General features: G+C 41.3%; 3 protein-coding genes and 1 long non-coding RNA gene across 4 annotated transcripts; 3 read left to right on the forward strand and 1 right to left on the reverse strand.

The window, feature by feature from the left end:
* The first annotated feature begins 1,081 nt into the window (after positions 1-1,081).
* Positions 1,082-2,128, forward strand: LOC103988382 (dehydration-responsive element-binding protein 1F-like). Its single transcript, XM_018827628.2, has one exon. The coding sequence runs from the start codon at positions 1,236-1,238 to the stop codon at positions 1,917-1,919; it is 684 nt and encodes a 227-aa protein (XP_018683173.2). The 5' UTR covers positions 1,082-1,235; the 3' UTR covers positions 1,920-2,128.
* Positions 2,129-5,566: 3,438 nt separating this feature from the next.
* Positions 5,567-9,202, forward strand: LOC103988383 (uncharacterized). The gene is made up of 4 exons (XR_001978531.2): positions 5,567-5,947; positions 6,034-6,457; positions 6,560-6,662; positions 8,550-9,202. It is a non-coding gene; the product is annotated as an uncharacterized LOC103988383 (long non-coding RNA).
* Positions 9,203-9,714: 512 nt separating this feature from the next.
* LOC135640149 (2-carboxy-D-arabinitol-1-phosphatase-like) lies at positions 9,715-13,471 on the reverse strand. Its single transcript, XM_065154325.1, has 9 exons — positions 12,970-13,471; positions 12,566-12,671; positions 12,247-12,463; positions 12,038-12,156; positions 11,292-11,390; positions 10,848-10,898; positions 10,663-10,761; positions 10,442-10,549; positions 9,715-10,297 (listed from the first exon to the last, which is right to left on the reverse strand). The coding sequence occupies exons 1-9, from the start codon at positions 13,275-13,277 to the stop codon at positions 9,923-9,925; spliced, it is 1,482 nt and encodes a 493-aa protein (XP_065010397.1). The 5' UTR covers positions 13,278-13,471; the 3' UTR covers positions 9,715-9,922.
* A 184-nt stretch (positions 13,472-13,655) lies between these two features.
* Positions 13,656-15,253, forward strand: LOC135583449 (uncharacterized). Its single transcript, XM_065154326.1, has one exon. It carries the CDS (start codon positions 13,697-13,699, stop codon positions 15,110-15,112), a length of 1,416 nt encoding a protein of 471 aa, XP_065010398.1. The 5' UTR covers positions 13,656-13,696; the 3' UTR covers positions 15,113-15,253.
* Positions 15,254-15,850: the final 597 nt, after the last annotated feature.

A 15,850-nucleotide genomic window follows, 5' to 3' on the forward strand; every position in this document is an offset into this window, starting at 1 on the left:
ACCCCTGTCCTTCCTTTAATTTCTTCTACACCTTTAACAAGTTCTGAGGTTATTAATGTGAATCCACACTAGCACTATTAATATTGTGCTAAGTTTGCCATTAATTAAGGGTTACGCTTTAGATTAATTAGGCTAATAATCAATATATATAAAATACCATATACATGCGTATAAATGATGGCACAAATACATTTTGGAGTCACATGAGGATGGGCCCGTTCGATGACAGCTTGGACTTTAATATCCGTGTTCGGTTTCTGATTGCAGCAAAACACTGAGATTTCCGGTGCTTCATAGTTAATACACGTAAGACGAATCATTGAGGCCCACTACAAGCCCAGACTGGTCTTTGTATGAGTTCATGATTTCACTTGCAAAAAATATATAGATGATTTGATTATGATACAAATGATAAAATTAAGCATATGTAATTTTAATTTGATTTGAATTCAAGCCGAAATCTTCTCGTATATGATTTATCTCATAAATCTTAAAAATATTCTAAATCGACCTTTCTAAAACTATTAAATGATCGTCGACTTCAAATCAAGCCCGGTTGGATAGATCAGATTTTGATGATGTGAACCACATGTGATGGATCGATCGATTTCGAACCGGACATTGAACCCATGCGAACCGTTCTTGGACTGGAATGGGTAATTTGGCATGCACGCGGTGGGTGCAGTGAAAGCAATGAGAATACTGCCCTCACGGTGGCTGCAACGAAGCCAATTTGGATTCTGGAAGATGCAGAGTCTCTATGTTCATCGAAGCCTGGAAAAGGGTGCTTTAGCGAGAGGATAAGAGACCGGAAGGGGAACGCTGGCCGTAGGAGTGTGAAAGCAATGTACTCGACGCCGGTTGCTGAGTTGATGTGGCCGTCAGATTTGTCGAGCGTGCTTCCACGCCTTCCGTAATTATCCCAAGAGGAAAAAGACGAAGGTGCAGATGGAACACGTTTTCCTTCTGCTGCTGCCGCAGTCGCCCGACGTTTGTCTTCCTCGAGTGGAAGCCCTGCGCTTTTCTTATTCCTCATCTGTTCTCTCTTGTGAAACCTCATCGCTGGAGTGTGGCGCCCGCGGCGGGCTTCGACTTGGAACGCCTTCTTCCCTTACCATCCACTTATCACTCCCACACACACTATATATGTGTGTGTGTGTGTGTTTAGGCTAAATACCTGTCAGCGACGTCTCCAACTCGAAGCTTGCACGCCCTTTCCGTTCTGTGCTCTGATCATGGACTTTGAGGATTCCTCCTCCTCCTCGTACTCGTGCTCCTCCTCGTCCTCGGGTCTCTCGACCGCATGGGCGCCGGGGCAGTCACCAAAGCGGAAGGCCGGGCGGAAGAAGTTCCGGGAGACGCGGCACCCGGTGTACCACGGCGTGCGGGAGCGCAACGGGGGGAAGTGGGTGTCCGAGGTGCGGGAGCCCCGGAAGAAGAGCCGAATATGGCTGGGCACGTTCCGGACGCCGGAGATGGCGGCCAGGGCGCACGACGTGGCCGTCATCGCGCTCCGGGGCGCGTCCGCCAGCCTCAACTTCCCCGACTCGGCCTGGGCGCTGCCCCGAGCGGAGTCGGCGGCCGCGGAGGACGTCCGCCGTGCCGCGGTCGAGGCAGCCGAGATGTTCGGACCGTGGGACCCGAAATCGCCGCCGAAGCCAGCTCCCGAGGCCGCATGTAGGCCACCGGCGGTGTTCGTGGACGAGGAGGCTCTGTTCAACATGCCGGAGGACATGGCGAGGGGACTGCTGGTGACTCCGCCGTCTGTGTTCGTGGACGAGGAGGCGCTGTTCAACATGCCGGAGTTGCTGGAGGACATGGCGAGGGGACTGCTGGTGACTCCGCCGGCGATGCAGAAAGAGTTCGACTGGGATCGGGTGGCGGACTGCCACACGGATCTGCGGCTGTGGGCGGACTAGCTGAAGACATCACAGTTACAGTGCATTAAACAGCGAGTATATATAGGAATCCATTGAGTTCTCATACTACGTACGAAAGTGCTCTCTCTCTCTCATCTTTGATCTTATACCTTTCAGTCTGTAAACTTCTTCTTAATCCAAAGAGAACACAAATGTATATGTTTGTGTGCATGGAAGATTTCTTTTGTATAGATTGATCCACTTATGGAATCAAATCCAATACCTCGCTATCATAGCCAAAGTTTTTATCAACTATGCTACTTTACTTTAAATTTGTCGAATTTAGATCGTAACTTTTAGTATGTGGATTTAAATTTATCATATTAATATAATACTTTAGATATAAAAAAAGGTCATGCTTAAATAGTGGCAATGTGAAAACTTAATGCGCATTATTTTGTGTGAACTTATGACAACGAGCTCACATAAAGTAGACATGAGATAGTTAAGAGAGTATATAATAATATATATTGGAGGCTACTATATTAATTAAAAATTTTGAGTTGAAAGGTGTTTGTGATGTGTATGCCGACCATCAAAATCAGGTGTGGAATTATTTATTAATTACTATAATGTGACAAAGCCATGTTAGGCTTCTTTTCTTATCTTTAAAAAATAGGTTGTATATATCTTTAGAGTTCAACTATCAGTCTAGAATTAGGCTATAGATAAACTAAAATATATAACATGTAACGTTAGCAAAGCAAAGCATGTAAAATACATGTTAAACCAATGAGATGTCACTTCATCTATAAGAATTGAGGAAAAGTCTCTTCAACATATCATAATAGCCGAGTATCATCGATAATCTTGACATTTCTCACTTCCCCCAACTCATAAGCAATACCTAAACGAAGACTCAGAGCCACCTACCTACTCTTTGCGATCACCGACAGGAGGTCACGTCACTTGCTTTGACTTTCCGAAATGAACTTACAGGAACCACTCCTCATTGATCTCGTAGTCGGAAAAATAAATCTAGCTTTACATTAATGGTCGATGGTATGACCCGACTTCACTAGCCTTCTCTTTCATACGAACGATGAGGGGATCACGCCTTGCATGATCCAAAGAAGCAAGGAAGCCCGATCGGAGGCGTCATCCTGATAGTCCCTAAACACTGTCGTTGGGAGCACACACCGTTAAGCCACTCGCATTAAATGTTTTCACTATGCTGGGTAAGAGGAACCTTGGCGGAGGCCTATCTGCTCCACTCGATGCCAAGCATAAAAGTCATGCCCCAGGCCAAACCGAGACATATAGGCCAAATAAACTTGTTACTCTCTTAATTTATTACTAATACTATTATCTTTCTCCCCATGCTTTCCTGACTTGAGCATCATAGGAGTCGAGGTGAGACACCCTCGGTGTAGACCTGTTGTGCAAGGTTATCAACATAGCCCAGAGGCATAGCCAAAAAGCTACTCAGCAAGAGCGATCGCCTAGCTCCCAAACCAAGCTTCAGCATTTGAAGATTGAGCCACTCCTACCGCATTGGCTCTTCCTATAGCTTCCTTCGTCTTGCCTGCAACACCTACTCTCCACGGTAACTAGAAAAAATATTCATAAGGGACCTGCGCTTTCGACAGAGAATCAATCATGCCAACTTACCGGTTGACGATCTTTGTGTGTTAACCAAGTTGATGTATAAAAATATTTTTTTAATATATATTCATACTAAGTTTATTAAACGAATACTTACAAGCTGAAATTTTATTGGATAAATCATTGATATAGTCTTTTAATCAAACTAAAGTAAAATGAATATTTTTCATCATCCGAATTCTAAACACTTTAATGATACTAAATGATTCGAAAAACGGATCATATCGTATCAAATTCATCAAGTAAAATCGATGCACCTAAATATATATAGTTTTTGATTTCGAATCGATTAACGGATATCGAAAGTGAAATGAAGAGTGAAGGATAAATCCTTAGCCTTAGCCTTAGCCTTAGCCTTAGCCTTAATGTCATGAATTGCATGCGGAGAATCATCCTTGTCTCGATGTCACTGTCCCCTCTCCCTCGGTGGTCGTTGACTCCTCGTACTAGGAAACGAGAAAGTGTGCATCATGTGGTCGCCTTCAACCATACCGATCGATTATTCCGCAGCCGAAAGCAGACATCAAAAACAAGCCAATCTTTGGCGACTGCTTTGAACGCGAGATTCTCGCATCGGTATATAAAATGACATGAGTGCGTTCGATAGAGCTGCCACTGAATCGGATTACTCTTTTTTGTGTATATTTCTAATCTTTTATGCTGTTTATTTTTCACTTAGGAGGAACACAATAAAACGAGCATCGATATAGATTTTTTGTGTTTTGAATAAAATATATTTTTGTGGGGGTCAAAAGCTGAAATGTGGATGTCGATGTACATATCTAACATTATGTGATTGTTCTCTTAGTTTTCACTCGATTTTTATGTCAGATTTAATATTGTGAGACTGTTCTCTTCTTAATCATCACTTATTTTACGTTGGATTTAATAATATGAAACTATTTTCTTATTCTCATTCTTTTTTTCAAACCTTTGCATTCTGAAATTGATATGTTTGGCCTTCCATTCAATCTAAAAGCTTTGGTTAATTGAATTATGTGCTAAATCCAACCTATATAATTCTATCATTTTATTTTATTTTTGATGATTTCTTTCGAAAAGTCTTATGATACATCATATTTTTTAATTTTTTTATTTAATGCTCTTATTTTTTTTTCTAACACCTTAAACACGCATGGTTGTCTTTTGTCATCCATTGCTTCGCTCTTGTTATCATCTCGTTATAATCACATTCTCTCCATATTGTATTATTCCTTTCTTTTTTTCTTAATTTTTATTTTCTATCTTTTTCTCCTCTTCACATTTGATCATATGGAGATGATAAAACATAGAGGATCAAGGTGGAGGCGAAAACCATGAGACCATACAACATTAAAACGACAATGAGAGAGATTTAAGATATTAAATAAGATAAAAATATAAAATAAAAAATTTAATTATTTTAGTATTAAAAAAATATGAGATGATAATAATTCATCGCATTTAGACCTCAGACAAGAAGAAACTTAGCACTCTTGACAGATTGAGGACATCAAGAAATAGTACGTAATTGGGATTTCCTTGCATTTATCCCTGATAAGATTTGGAATGAATACATCATTTAGCCCAATTAATTGCAATCCATCATATGCGTCACTTTAACTATTAAGATTTTCCATTTACATATATTCCTTTCATAAAAGATATATACAATTGAAAAACGAGCATACCATTCTCAACTCATCAATCAAGAAATTGACTATAAGAGTGTATACATACACACAATTCTTTGAGTTCTATAAGTTGTTAATGACCCTAAAATCAAAGAATGCATGTGAAAATGAGACTTGGGAGGATAGTCTTATATATATATATATATATATATATATATATATATATATATATATATATATATATATATATATATATATATATATATATATATATATATATATATATATATATATATATATATATATATATATATATATACCAAATTTAAATTGAAGTAAAATTATATATGGGGAGTGGGGTCGAGAGTCAATTCGATCTTCTTATTGGCTTCCATGAGCGGGCCCTTTTGGCTTCACCGCTGCTTCTCACTCCGCTGGGAGTTTCCTCCACCCCATCGAGTTCGAGTTCCTCCCCTCTGATTCCTCTTCCTCTCCGCCTAAGGTTTCCGACCCCGATCCCATTACGCGACACCCGTGATCTGGAAGCGTTCCGTGGCAGACAGGCGCGGCGCCATTTCGAGGGGCGGCGGTGGATTCTGACGAGGGAGGTGCGTCTGTCAGCAACCTATTATTTGAGGCGAAGTGGAGAGAAGAGAGGAAGGAAGGGCAGGAATCATGATGACGGTGACCCGAAGCGCGGTGAGCACCATGTTCATTGTGTTCGTCTGCACTCGCCTAATCTGCGCAATGATGCACCTCAGGGACACCAGAATGGCTTTCCTTGCCGCCACCAGATCCGACCTCGGCATTGTCGGTTCCTACGCTGCCCCTTCCTTTTTGATTCCTCTCATTTTCTGTTCTCTATAACGAGAAATTCATGCGCTTTTGTTTTGAAGGCACTGTTTCGATTTGTTACTTTGCGCTGTGTGGATAAAGGAGACCCTTTTCTCTACGAGCTATGTTGTTCTGTTTAAGTACATCCTTGTGGTGGAGTGGGCTTGGATCAATGCACGCCCGCGCCCGGTTTCCAGCATTGATTTCCCTTGAGACATAAATGGGGGCTGCAAAGCGTACTTTTTTTCCTTTTATTGTTTTCTTGTTCTTTTGGTATCCCTGGGTCTGAGCCGATGGTCATGAGTGACGATAGGAGGGAGGTGTACAAGGCCTTGCGTCATTGGAAATGTTGTTTTAATTTTACTGTTTTATTGGTCCTTTTGATCATTTGTTTGCTTTTTCTGGACAATCAGGATGCATGAAATCTAATCGAGTTTGAGTGCCTTTTAGCACTGGAATTACCGAGAAAAGATTGATATTGTACAGGTTTGGAGTTTCTTATGGATGATGCTCATTTGGTATTGAAATTGTGATGTGTGAGCATTGGATGACTACCCACTTATTCCTTTGGCTTTCTTCCTTGAACAGCTAGAACATGGGGTCAATGGGCTGGAACCAGTTGTAGTTGCTAATTTTCCAATAAAGAAATTTGGTGATCAGTCCCTTGCATTGGGCCAGGAGGCACATTGAGGTCTCATTTTCTTTATGTCTATTGATCTTTCGATTGTTTGCGTTTTTGTCGTTCTTTATAATGACCACTTATCAGTATCTGGGGACATTCAATTTGTTGTTCTTGTCATTGTTTTTTCTCCTTTAACACTTGACACAATATGTTAGCTCTTATATGTCCATGGATGGGACAGATTTCTGGTTTTGCTAATTCATTATGCATATGTCTTTATTTGGTGAATTTGTGGTCTGTCAAATTGGTTTGTCATGGTATTGCTTAATGCTCAATCTAAAAACTCACTGGTTGTGCAACTTCATTACATTTCTTTTATGAGGTTGCACTTGGTACAACAGTAAGATTATTCCTGTGCAACATGGGAGACTAGAGTTCGAGTCTTGTACGTCAAGTCTCCTTAGATTTCACAGTGGCGGGAGGTTCATCCTTTATAATGTCCCTTTCATTTATATGCCTTTATTTGGTGAAATATATGAGGTCTGAATTTGGCTTGTAATGGTACTGATAAGTTAATGACACTCTCAAATTTTAAAGTACTTATTGCATTCTAAGATGCTGTCCAATATAAACTATTTTAGCAAACAATATGCTTAAATTAACTCTTATTAGATCCTGCATTTGTGGGAGGCTCATGCACTTGGTTCACCGTTATAATGTTCCTTTCATTTATATGCCTTTAGTTGGTGATATATATGAGGTTTGAATTTGGCTTGTAATGGTACTGATAAGTTAATGACACTCTCAAATTTTAAAGTACTTATTGCATTCTAAGATGCTGTCCAATATACGTTATTTTAGTAAACAATTTACTTTCATCTGCTCAAGCATGAGTAGAAAGATGGTTTTATTGAACATGATTGAATTGGCATTGCGATGCTTCCCATCGGATGAGTGTTAGACCTGTGACTCTTGTTTACCTGACCAAAAAACTAGCTTTCAAAGAACACCAATTTCTTGTTTGCTTTTCATTTATTTAACAAAAAATTTTGTATACCTTGTTCTAGATAGTTTCTAGGAAAACAATAGTTGTTGAACAATTAGATTGATGTTTTGAGGTCCTGTAGATGCACCACAATTTATTCGATTTTAGTTTTACTTTAGGAAAACATGTAGTTGTTTGTGCATCTTTTAATTTCTTTTGTGAAGCAATTCCTATTCTACCATTTTTGCAGGCTTGAGTTTTATTATTTTTATTTCTGCATGTTGACCTGTTATAAATATTCATGATAACAAAATTCTGTTACCACACAGTCATGCAATCTGCTGAACTTAATTGTTTCTTTTCCATTACATCTTTCAGTGTATTTATTTATATCTTTTCTTTTCCTTGAAGAACAAACTGTTTAAATTTGGAGAGTTAGCCTAAAGAGTCATGTAATATTGCACTGGTGACAATGAATAATTTTTGGTGAAAAAAACCTTAGAGGATCCAGAGATGATGAAATAAATAATGGCTACAGCAAAATATGATCAGGAATTCCATAAAACACAACTATCTTGTACTTTTTTGCCAATTTATTTGTATATGTACATAGATGCTAAAATTCAACTGTAACTATAGGAGCTTCCTAACATTTGTTGCATTAGAGTATACTCAGAAAAGTGGTGATGGAAATAACAGGTAAATTGCCTGAGAAGATATGACCTGACTTGTTATATATCATTTGTGCATTCTGGCAATCAAGTTATGTTTAATTCTCTAGGAATTAATTATCTATCTTGTTATATATATCTCTCTCTCTCTAACTCTTGTGCATTTGCTCACTTACGCAGGGTCATATTGCACTTTTCTCTGGCTGATATTTTACAATGTTTATGTTTTTTACTTTTTTCCCCTTCTTACTGGCTTCTTTCAAGATATTGACCTATAATTCATCTTGCTGCTTTTGGTAGGTGTACCAAGAGACGGATGTTTTGCGCATTCTTCCATCTTGTGGCCATACATTCCATGTTACTTGCATAGACATGGCTGAAACAACATTCAACATGCCCTGTCTGTAGAATTTCATTGCGAGATTCTCCTGATAGAGAACATGCACTGTGACCTCTCTACAGTTCAGCCACCAGAACCTTTTCTCACCCTGAAACCTTTGTTGCAGATCCATGCCACTATCAATTTGCACAGTCATGTTACTCCCAAGGGTAGCAGAAAACCAGAGAACCGTCTCCCCTCAGGAAGACCAGTTGATGTCGTTGCCATCTGGATCCAGTTATAATGCCTTCTTGATCTGTAGCCAACTGCTCCATATCAAGCAAAAACAAGATACATCAAGAATCTACAAAATTCTTTGCCACTCAAATAACAGGAAATAGGATATGCTTGAGATTGATCTCCATGCCAAATACATAGGGATTGAAGGGATTTAGAAGCTAACATCATATCTGTACAACTGTTTGTCGTGAGCTGCATGCTGCTTTTTATCCGGCATGATGTTTGAGGGTCAGTTGTTGGAGATTGTTGAAATGGGTGGTTTTTGGTATTCTGCTATAAAATCATGAATTTTGATGGTATATACTTCTGAAGACTGATTAATCTTTTTATAGACAGTTTGTCTGGCTACCTGAGTGTTTAACCTTTCCACTTTGTCATATCTCCGAGTATTATGCGAAAACCAAGTGCTGCGTTCCATTATCCTTATTTTGCATTCTAGATTTACTTAAATTACTTTGGTGATTTTGAAGTGAAATATATAAACTTGCTCATCCCTGCTAAGCAATGCCTTTGGAGAGCAATTCCAACCACCTTATGCTACTAAAATGAAAAGCTTGATGATGGCCAGGTAGGCTCTCTTTGATTCATTCCCATGTATGTGGGCACAGACATGCTGATCCTAAACATCCATTGCCTGGTAGCAAAAAAAGATGATCTTGTGATGGTAGTATCGTTTGATTTGACGTTTTGGGTATCGGACCGACATAGATTTGGTATGCACCAATGAAGTCTTTTTGGAAGCATACGGCCGAATCTATGCCATCGACTCGATAGATTATCTAGTTCATATATACCGTTCTATATGTACTATTTAGAAGATGTGAGGTAATTCCTTCCAAACACAAGTAAAAACTAATTGGCCTGGCCAAATAGGTTATCATTATGAAGCTTATAATCATACAAAGATCCATTCTTTTGAATGAGTAAAATTCATTCTTCCTTTTTCCTCTTTTCAAATTACATAATTCTTATATGAATACAATATATACACATGATGAATCAATCTGTGGTAGATCAAGTCTGCCAAGAACGAAAGAGAAACCTGCAAATTCAGCTAGAACTCTTCATCATATGCTGTCGATCTTGTAACTGGAATGGACCATCTTCCTAGATGTGCTGTGTAATTTATACATCGAACTATGCCTCTTCCTGTAGGCCCATCTGGAAAGTCAATAACACTGACGCTACCAGCATCAAGATGAAAGGATCCCATCCATTCCATTGTTAGGTTGAGGCATTGGGCTATCAGTGCAATATGAAGGGCAGGGTGTCCTACAACCACCAAGTTTCTTTCTGGTTCTGATTCATTCAAGAGTTCGTGTAGCAAGGAATGCCAAGCCTTCTTTGTCTGCTTCCAAATATCGGTTAATGATCGATGGTCAAAGCCATCTAACCAACCTGGATGAACCACCAAGCTGCCTGTTGAATTCTGGGAGAAAAGAGAAGAAAAATTAATGAACCATTTCCGATATGAGAGTTGTTTGTACACTTTGCGTGCAAGAAATCATGGAGTTGAAACATAGGATGTTAGTTTGTCCAAGACTGAAATGAGTTCTAAATCATAAACTTTTACCTTCTGTGCTTGCTGAAAGGCAGGTTCCACTTCGAGGTCGACCATTTTCTTCACCTCCACATAACGAGGCATGCAGTCGGCGCCTAAACAATCTGCAGCTTCTTGGACCTGTGTTCAAAGTGAGACTGATAGAATGATATGTGACTTGTGATGATTTGAGGACACAGAATTACGAATCATTTGTTCTCTGATGTTCTTGGAGAACTTTGAAAGAGTCTCACCTCCGATATAGACATGGCTGTGTCAACTGAGGCAACACGTGGACTGCAGGCAATGCAATCGATCTTCAAGTCCAGAAGAAGCTCCGCGGTTTTTTGTGACTGCAGTAATAGTGGTCCAGGAATGGTCGGATGAATAAATCCATTGCCAGCAGAATGCTATCAAATGGAGGGAAGAAAGTAGCTACCTGTATTATCCCAAGCATATTCATGGACTCATATCCCATATTGGCAAACACCTGAAAATTAGAATCGAATCATATGTTTTATTTAGAAAAAAATTCTCTTAGAAACTATTATAGAAAAACAAGAGAGATGACTTTAATTCAGAAACGAAATATAACAGACACTATAACCTTGCGACCAATGAAATAAGAAAATTGTTGAACAAAAGATATGACACTATCAAAAAGAAGGAAACATAGAGTTATTTAATTTAGAAATTCTGCAGATGAACCCTGCAAACTTCAACTGTTTCCCCTGCCAGAAATAAAATTAAAAATTGGCGATTTCAAGAACCTTAGAAGAAACTAAAATGCAAGAAATGAAATATTGAATATTTGTCAAGTTTTAAAGTGATACTTTTACAAGTAAACCTAAAGCTCTAATAATCATCAATTTTTTTTTTGTACCTCAGTGTTGCTTTGTGTGGTTCCATGGCAGACTAAAATGATCCGATTTCTAGTTTTCCTTCCTCCAGAAGTTCCAGGAGCCACAGGAGAATTTGGTGTCTGCAATAGAATTAAGTCCATGGATAACAACTTTCGATAAGCTACTGGCACTAAAAGTATCATAAAGGCCTACTGTAATGCTACTATTATGATGCCATAGAAAACAAAAATATATTAAATACTCTATCTATTCTCATATCTTTTGAAAACCAACAAAGGCTGGTATAAGTTCAAAAGCCTCTCAGCTTCTCAAATTATTTGTGATGACCCTACTACAGAATTTATGAAGCCTTTCTTTTTGTGAATGCCTTCCGAAACTTATCTTTGCTATAAGCCTTAAAAATATATTAATAACGAGAAAGCAAATCATTGTAGAATCTTACAATAAAGAAATAAAACATGCCTAAAAGCAAATAGTACAACTAAAGGATATTTAATATCATGTATTCTTCCACAAAGATGAAAGAAAGTGAAAGAATAGGGGCCTAGGAGGATTACTTGGGTACTATACTTTTGTCGAACATAGGGGCGAGTATAACAAAGCAACAACCAACCACAATGAGGCCGTAAGTGGTGTTATTAGTGTGACCATGACTTGAAATGTAATCCAAAAGCTCTTGGAACGCTTTATCCCTTCCCGTCACTTTATCCCTACATGATACTAGCAACTACTAATCACCACATAAATGTTAGATTGAAGCATGTACCTGATTCAAACGATTAACGCAAATGTGTGGCGGACCACCTCTGGGTTTTGGGGTGAAGTCTATCACACTGACCCCGCAGTTGCTCTGTAGGAGAATCCTAAAGTACTGTGTCCCAAGTCCTTGAGAGATTGACCAACTGTTATGCTGGTCCTAACAAAAACAGGAGAGGTTCGGCCAGAGAACTGAAATAATATAAACAGCACATATACCTATTGCAGTGGCAACCAGAGCTTGGTTTACAGCATTATGAGCAACAACAAGCACCGACTTCCCTTCATGAGCTAAGATCTTGCTCCAGCAGCTTTCCGCTCGGTCCCACAATTCTCGCACAGGATAGTGCCCATCGATGCTGAAATTTGCAGCATCCTTCTGCCATTGGCGATATGCATCCCCAAATTTCTGTTTTCCTTCATACTTCAGAAGACCCTGGATTGGTGTTGAGAACAACAAGTTTAGTATCAATCCAGAAGCCCACGTTCTACGCAATACAAGAGGGAGGAAGACACAACGATCTGGTAAAAGACTAACTTGGAAAGAGTAAAGATCAATCTCCCTCAAGTCAGGTTCCGGAATCATCTCCTCCTGCCGAGGACCCCATATGATCTCGGCTGTCCTCTTGGATCGAATCAAGGGACTGGTACACATAACAAAAACCACGTTCCACACAGTCAACACAGAAAGAACCAAATAGCCGAATCCTATGTATCAATCACACAGCAAAAACTGCAAGAAAGCAGACAACGTGATGTTGATGACATCAAAATATCAAAAAGCACCCTTTTTCACCTTCTTCCTCTTCTCAGAAGACTTACAGTCTTCAGAATGAGAGAGAAAAGATAGGCGGAGGCCAATAAGAAATCGAATCTTTAAAAGGTGGAAATTTTCTACAAAAGATCAAAGAAGAAGAGGAATTTTAGGAATAATGGACCGACCTAGTGAAGCAGACATCGAAGGAGTCGGTGAGGAGCATCTGTCGGGAGGTCTCGGCCTGCGACTCGCCCTTAGGAGTGAGCACGGACAGGTCGGAGCTCCCCTGAATACGACCCTCCTCGTTCCAGGTGCTCTGCCCGTGCCTCACCAGCACCACCCGCTTCGCCTCCCTTATCTCCGGCAGGGATCGCAGGAGCTCCGGCGCCTGACGGATCTCTCTCAGGCTCGAGCAGCAAGCACCGCGGCCGGGCCTGGGGCTCCTCCGATGAGGAGCACCGCACGCCAGCGGCGGAGGTACCAGAGCGAGCATTTCCTCTGCAGGTAACAAGGGCGAGGGCGGCCCGGTTATCGATGGACGGCGGATTGAGAAGGGACGGGACCGCCAGCAGCAGCCTTCGGACACGGTGAGACGAAGGGCGTGTGGCTTCAGTTGGATTGCCGCCGGGAGTAGGGATAACGTCACCTGGTCGAATGACAACCTGCCATGTTAAACGAATACCCGGCCCGACCCGGAATTAAAGGTAAATCCATCACCAATTCAGATCATATTATATGTATTGGGTGTCGGATCCAAAACGATGAACTTATACCCGACCCGTTTATATGACAATCCAAGTTCTGTTAACGTACCGTTATAAATGGTTGCATCTATGTATGATAACCGATATTTCGGTCCTTCTGTAGCGGTGCCGATACTAACCATTATAACAACGGTAGTCGGAGTGAGCGATGGGTGGTGCGACGATGGAGCCCGGTGCGTTCGAGCGCCTCTCCCCTTCCCGGTTCGTCTCCTTCGTGTTTCCTAACCCACAGCCCGGCGATCCCTACGCCGACCCCCTCCGAGTCGCTGTCCTTGATTCGCCCCTCCCGACCCCGGCGCCGCCGCCCTGCACCGCCGCAATGCTCGTTCCCCCCGGCCGCGAGGACGACTGGATCTTCTCCACCGCCGCCGGACACCTCCAGCTCCTTCTCTCTTCCTCCTCCGATGATCGCCCCCTCGCCCGACTCCTCCTCGTTGGAGACGTCCCCTCCTCCTCTGCGAAGCCCTATTTCCGCCCCCAATCGGATGCTGACTCGGATCGGCTTCTCCGGTTCCAGCAGCGCCTCCTCCCGCTCATCCTTGCGCTCTCCCCAAAGGCCGCTTTTTGTGATGGGTTACCGGATATCCCTTTTCTCTCCTTCGAGGACGACGTCCTCCGTCTCACTCCGGTGGAGATGCTGGTCGGCCCTGTCGCCGGAGAGATGCTGGTGGAGGACGTGGAACTCGACCGGTCCCCGTCGGCGATGCCAGAGCTCAGGAGGAGGTTGCGGTTTAAGAGGATGCCGAATCTGGTGCAGTCCCAGGTGCGTCTCGTCCTTGATTCTTCTTCTTCTTCCTCGAGTCCTGGGTCCTTTCGGCCCGAGACAGGGTCGTTGGTACAGCCGTACCTCAAACCCATGGTTGCGGGGCTCTCTTTGATCGCACCGGCAGTCGGGCGGCAGGTCCGATCTGGTTTGATGCCACGAGCTCTTTGTGTGGGGGTGGGTGGTGGAGCTCTGCTGATGTCCCTGAGATCAAGTTTTGGTTTTGATGTGGTGGGAATTGAGGCTGATGATGTAGTTCTGAACGTCGCAAGACAGCATTTTGGATTAGCGGATGATGACTTTCTTAAAGTTGGTGTTGGTGATGGGCTTGTACTCATCAAGTATTTAAGCACTTTGAAGACTGGAAAAGATTTGAATTCGAGTTATGGTGTATCCGATCACAACTTCATTGCATTATTGGGAGATCATTCTTCTGGGTTTGATGCTGTAATGGTGGATTTGGACTCGGAGGACCCTGGCAGTGGTGTCTACGCCCCGCCATTGGAATTTCCTGAGAGGAGCATTCTGATAGATGTGCGCACAATTCTTAAGGATCACGGAATTGTAGTGGTAAATGTCATTCCTCCATGTCCATCTTTCTATAAACAAATGATTGATATTTTTGGTAAGGTTTTTGCTGAGCTGTATGAAATAGATGTCGGCAACGGCGAGAATTATGTACTTGTTGCCAGTGTCTCACCCGTTGAGATAGCTGCAAGCCTTACCGAGGATCCCTTTCTTAACAAATTGAAGGAAGTTGTCGGAGATAGATATGTGGGAGCTGTGAGAAGAATATGTTGAAGAATGGTGTTTCACTTAGTGGTAGCTCTGGAATTGAGAAGCTACAGATACTCTTTTCACCAAGTTATTTATCTGTTTTTTGTGACCATGAAATAGCACTGATTTGAATATTCACGAGATGTGGGAATATGGAGCTCGAAAGGTGTTTACCTTTACTTCATGTTTCAGAAACTTCTTCGTCACATACTTCTGCACATGTTCTTCATTAATAAAGTACTGATGGACCAGGTATTAAGGATTGAATTGAAGGGAATGCTTTCTGGATAGGAGGAGCTGCCAGGTGATCTCACTCTACATTTTGTCCTGGTACTCTTCTTCATCTTCTTGCGCTATTATTCCTTTGTTGCGTTCAGATTTACTCTCATTTAATCTGGCTTAAAATTGAAATACCATCAACGAAACAGATATTATCTTGCTGAGTGAGAGAGGGAAAGTTTTTAGTTTGAGGGAATAATATTGATCTAAAGCAAATGGAAAATGAATAAACTGATTTAAGTTAATATACTTGGCTGTTTCTATGTTGTAGATTGTGGGTGGCACTGTTTTGGTGCCCATTTTATCGTTCTCTACATGCTATTACTCTTGCATGAGCATTTCTATGGTTCAACTTTTATGCGGTGCCTTATATTGGTTGGTTATATGTTCTTTAACAATTGTTTTAGCTCTAGTTGGAAAGAGAGGAGTTCTAGGCAATGATTTAGTCTTTCTTGTAATAAGATAATGGTCACCAATGTAGTT

The sequence above is a fragment of the Musa acuminata genome, chromosome BXJ3-6, assembly GCF_036884655.1.
Source record: "Musa acuminata AAA Group cultivar baxijiao chromosome BXJ3-6, Cavendish_Baxijiao_AAA, whole genome shotgun sequence".
NCBI classification, from domain to species: Eukaryota; Viridiplantae; Streptophyta; class Magnoliopsida; order Zingiberales; family Musaceae; genus Musa; species Musa acuminata.

Coding starts and splice junctions, on each gene's coding strand:
- LOC103988382 (XM_018827628.2), top strand. CDS start 1,236: ATGGACTTTGAGGATTCCTCCTCCTCCTCGTACTCGTGCTCCTCCTCG.
- LOC135640149 (XM_065154325.1), bottom strand. CDS start 13,277: ATGCTCGCTCTGGTACCTCCGCCGCTGGCGTGCGGTGCTCCTCATCGG. Junction 12,672..12,969: donor TTCGATGTCTGCTTCACTAG/GTCGGTCCATTA, acceptor TATGTGTACCAG/TCCCTTGATTCGATCCAAGA. Junction 10,899..11,291: donor CCACACAAAGCAACACTGAG/GTACAAAAAAAA, acceptor TCTAATTTTCAG/GTGTTTGCCAATATGGGATA.
- LOC135583449 (XM_065154326.1), top strand. CDS start 13,697: ATGGGTGGTGCGACGATGGAGCCCGGTGCGTTCGAGCGCCTCTCCCCT.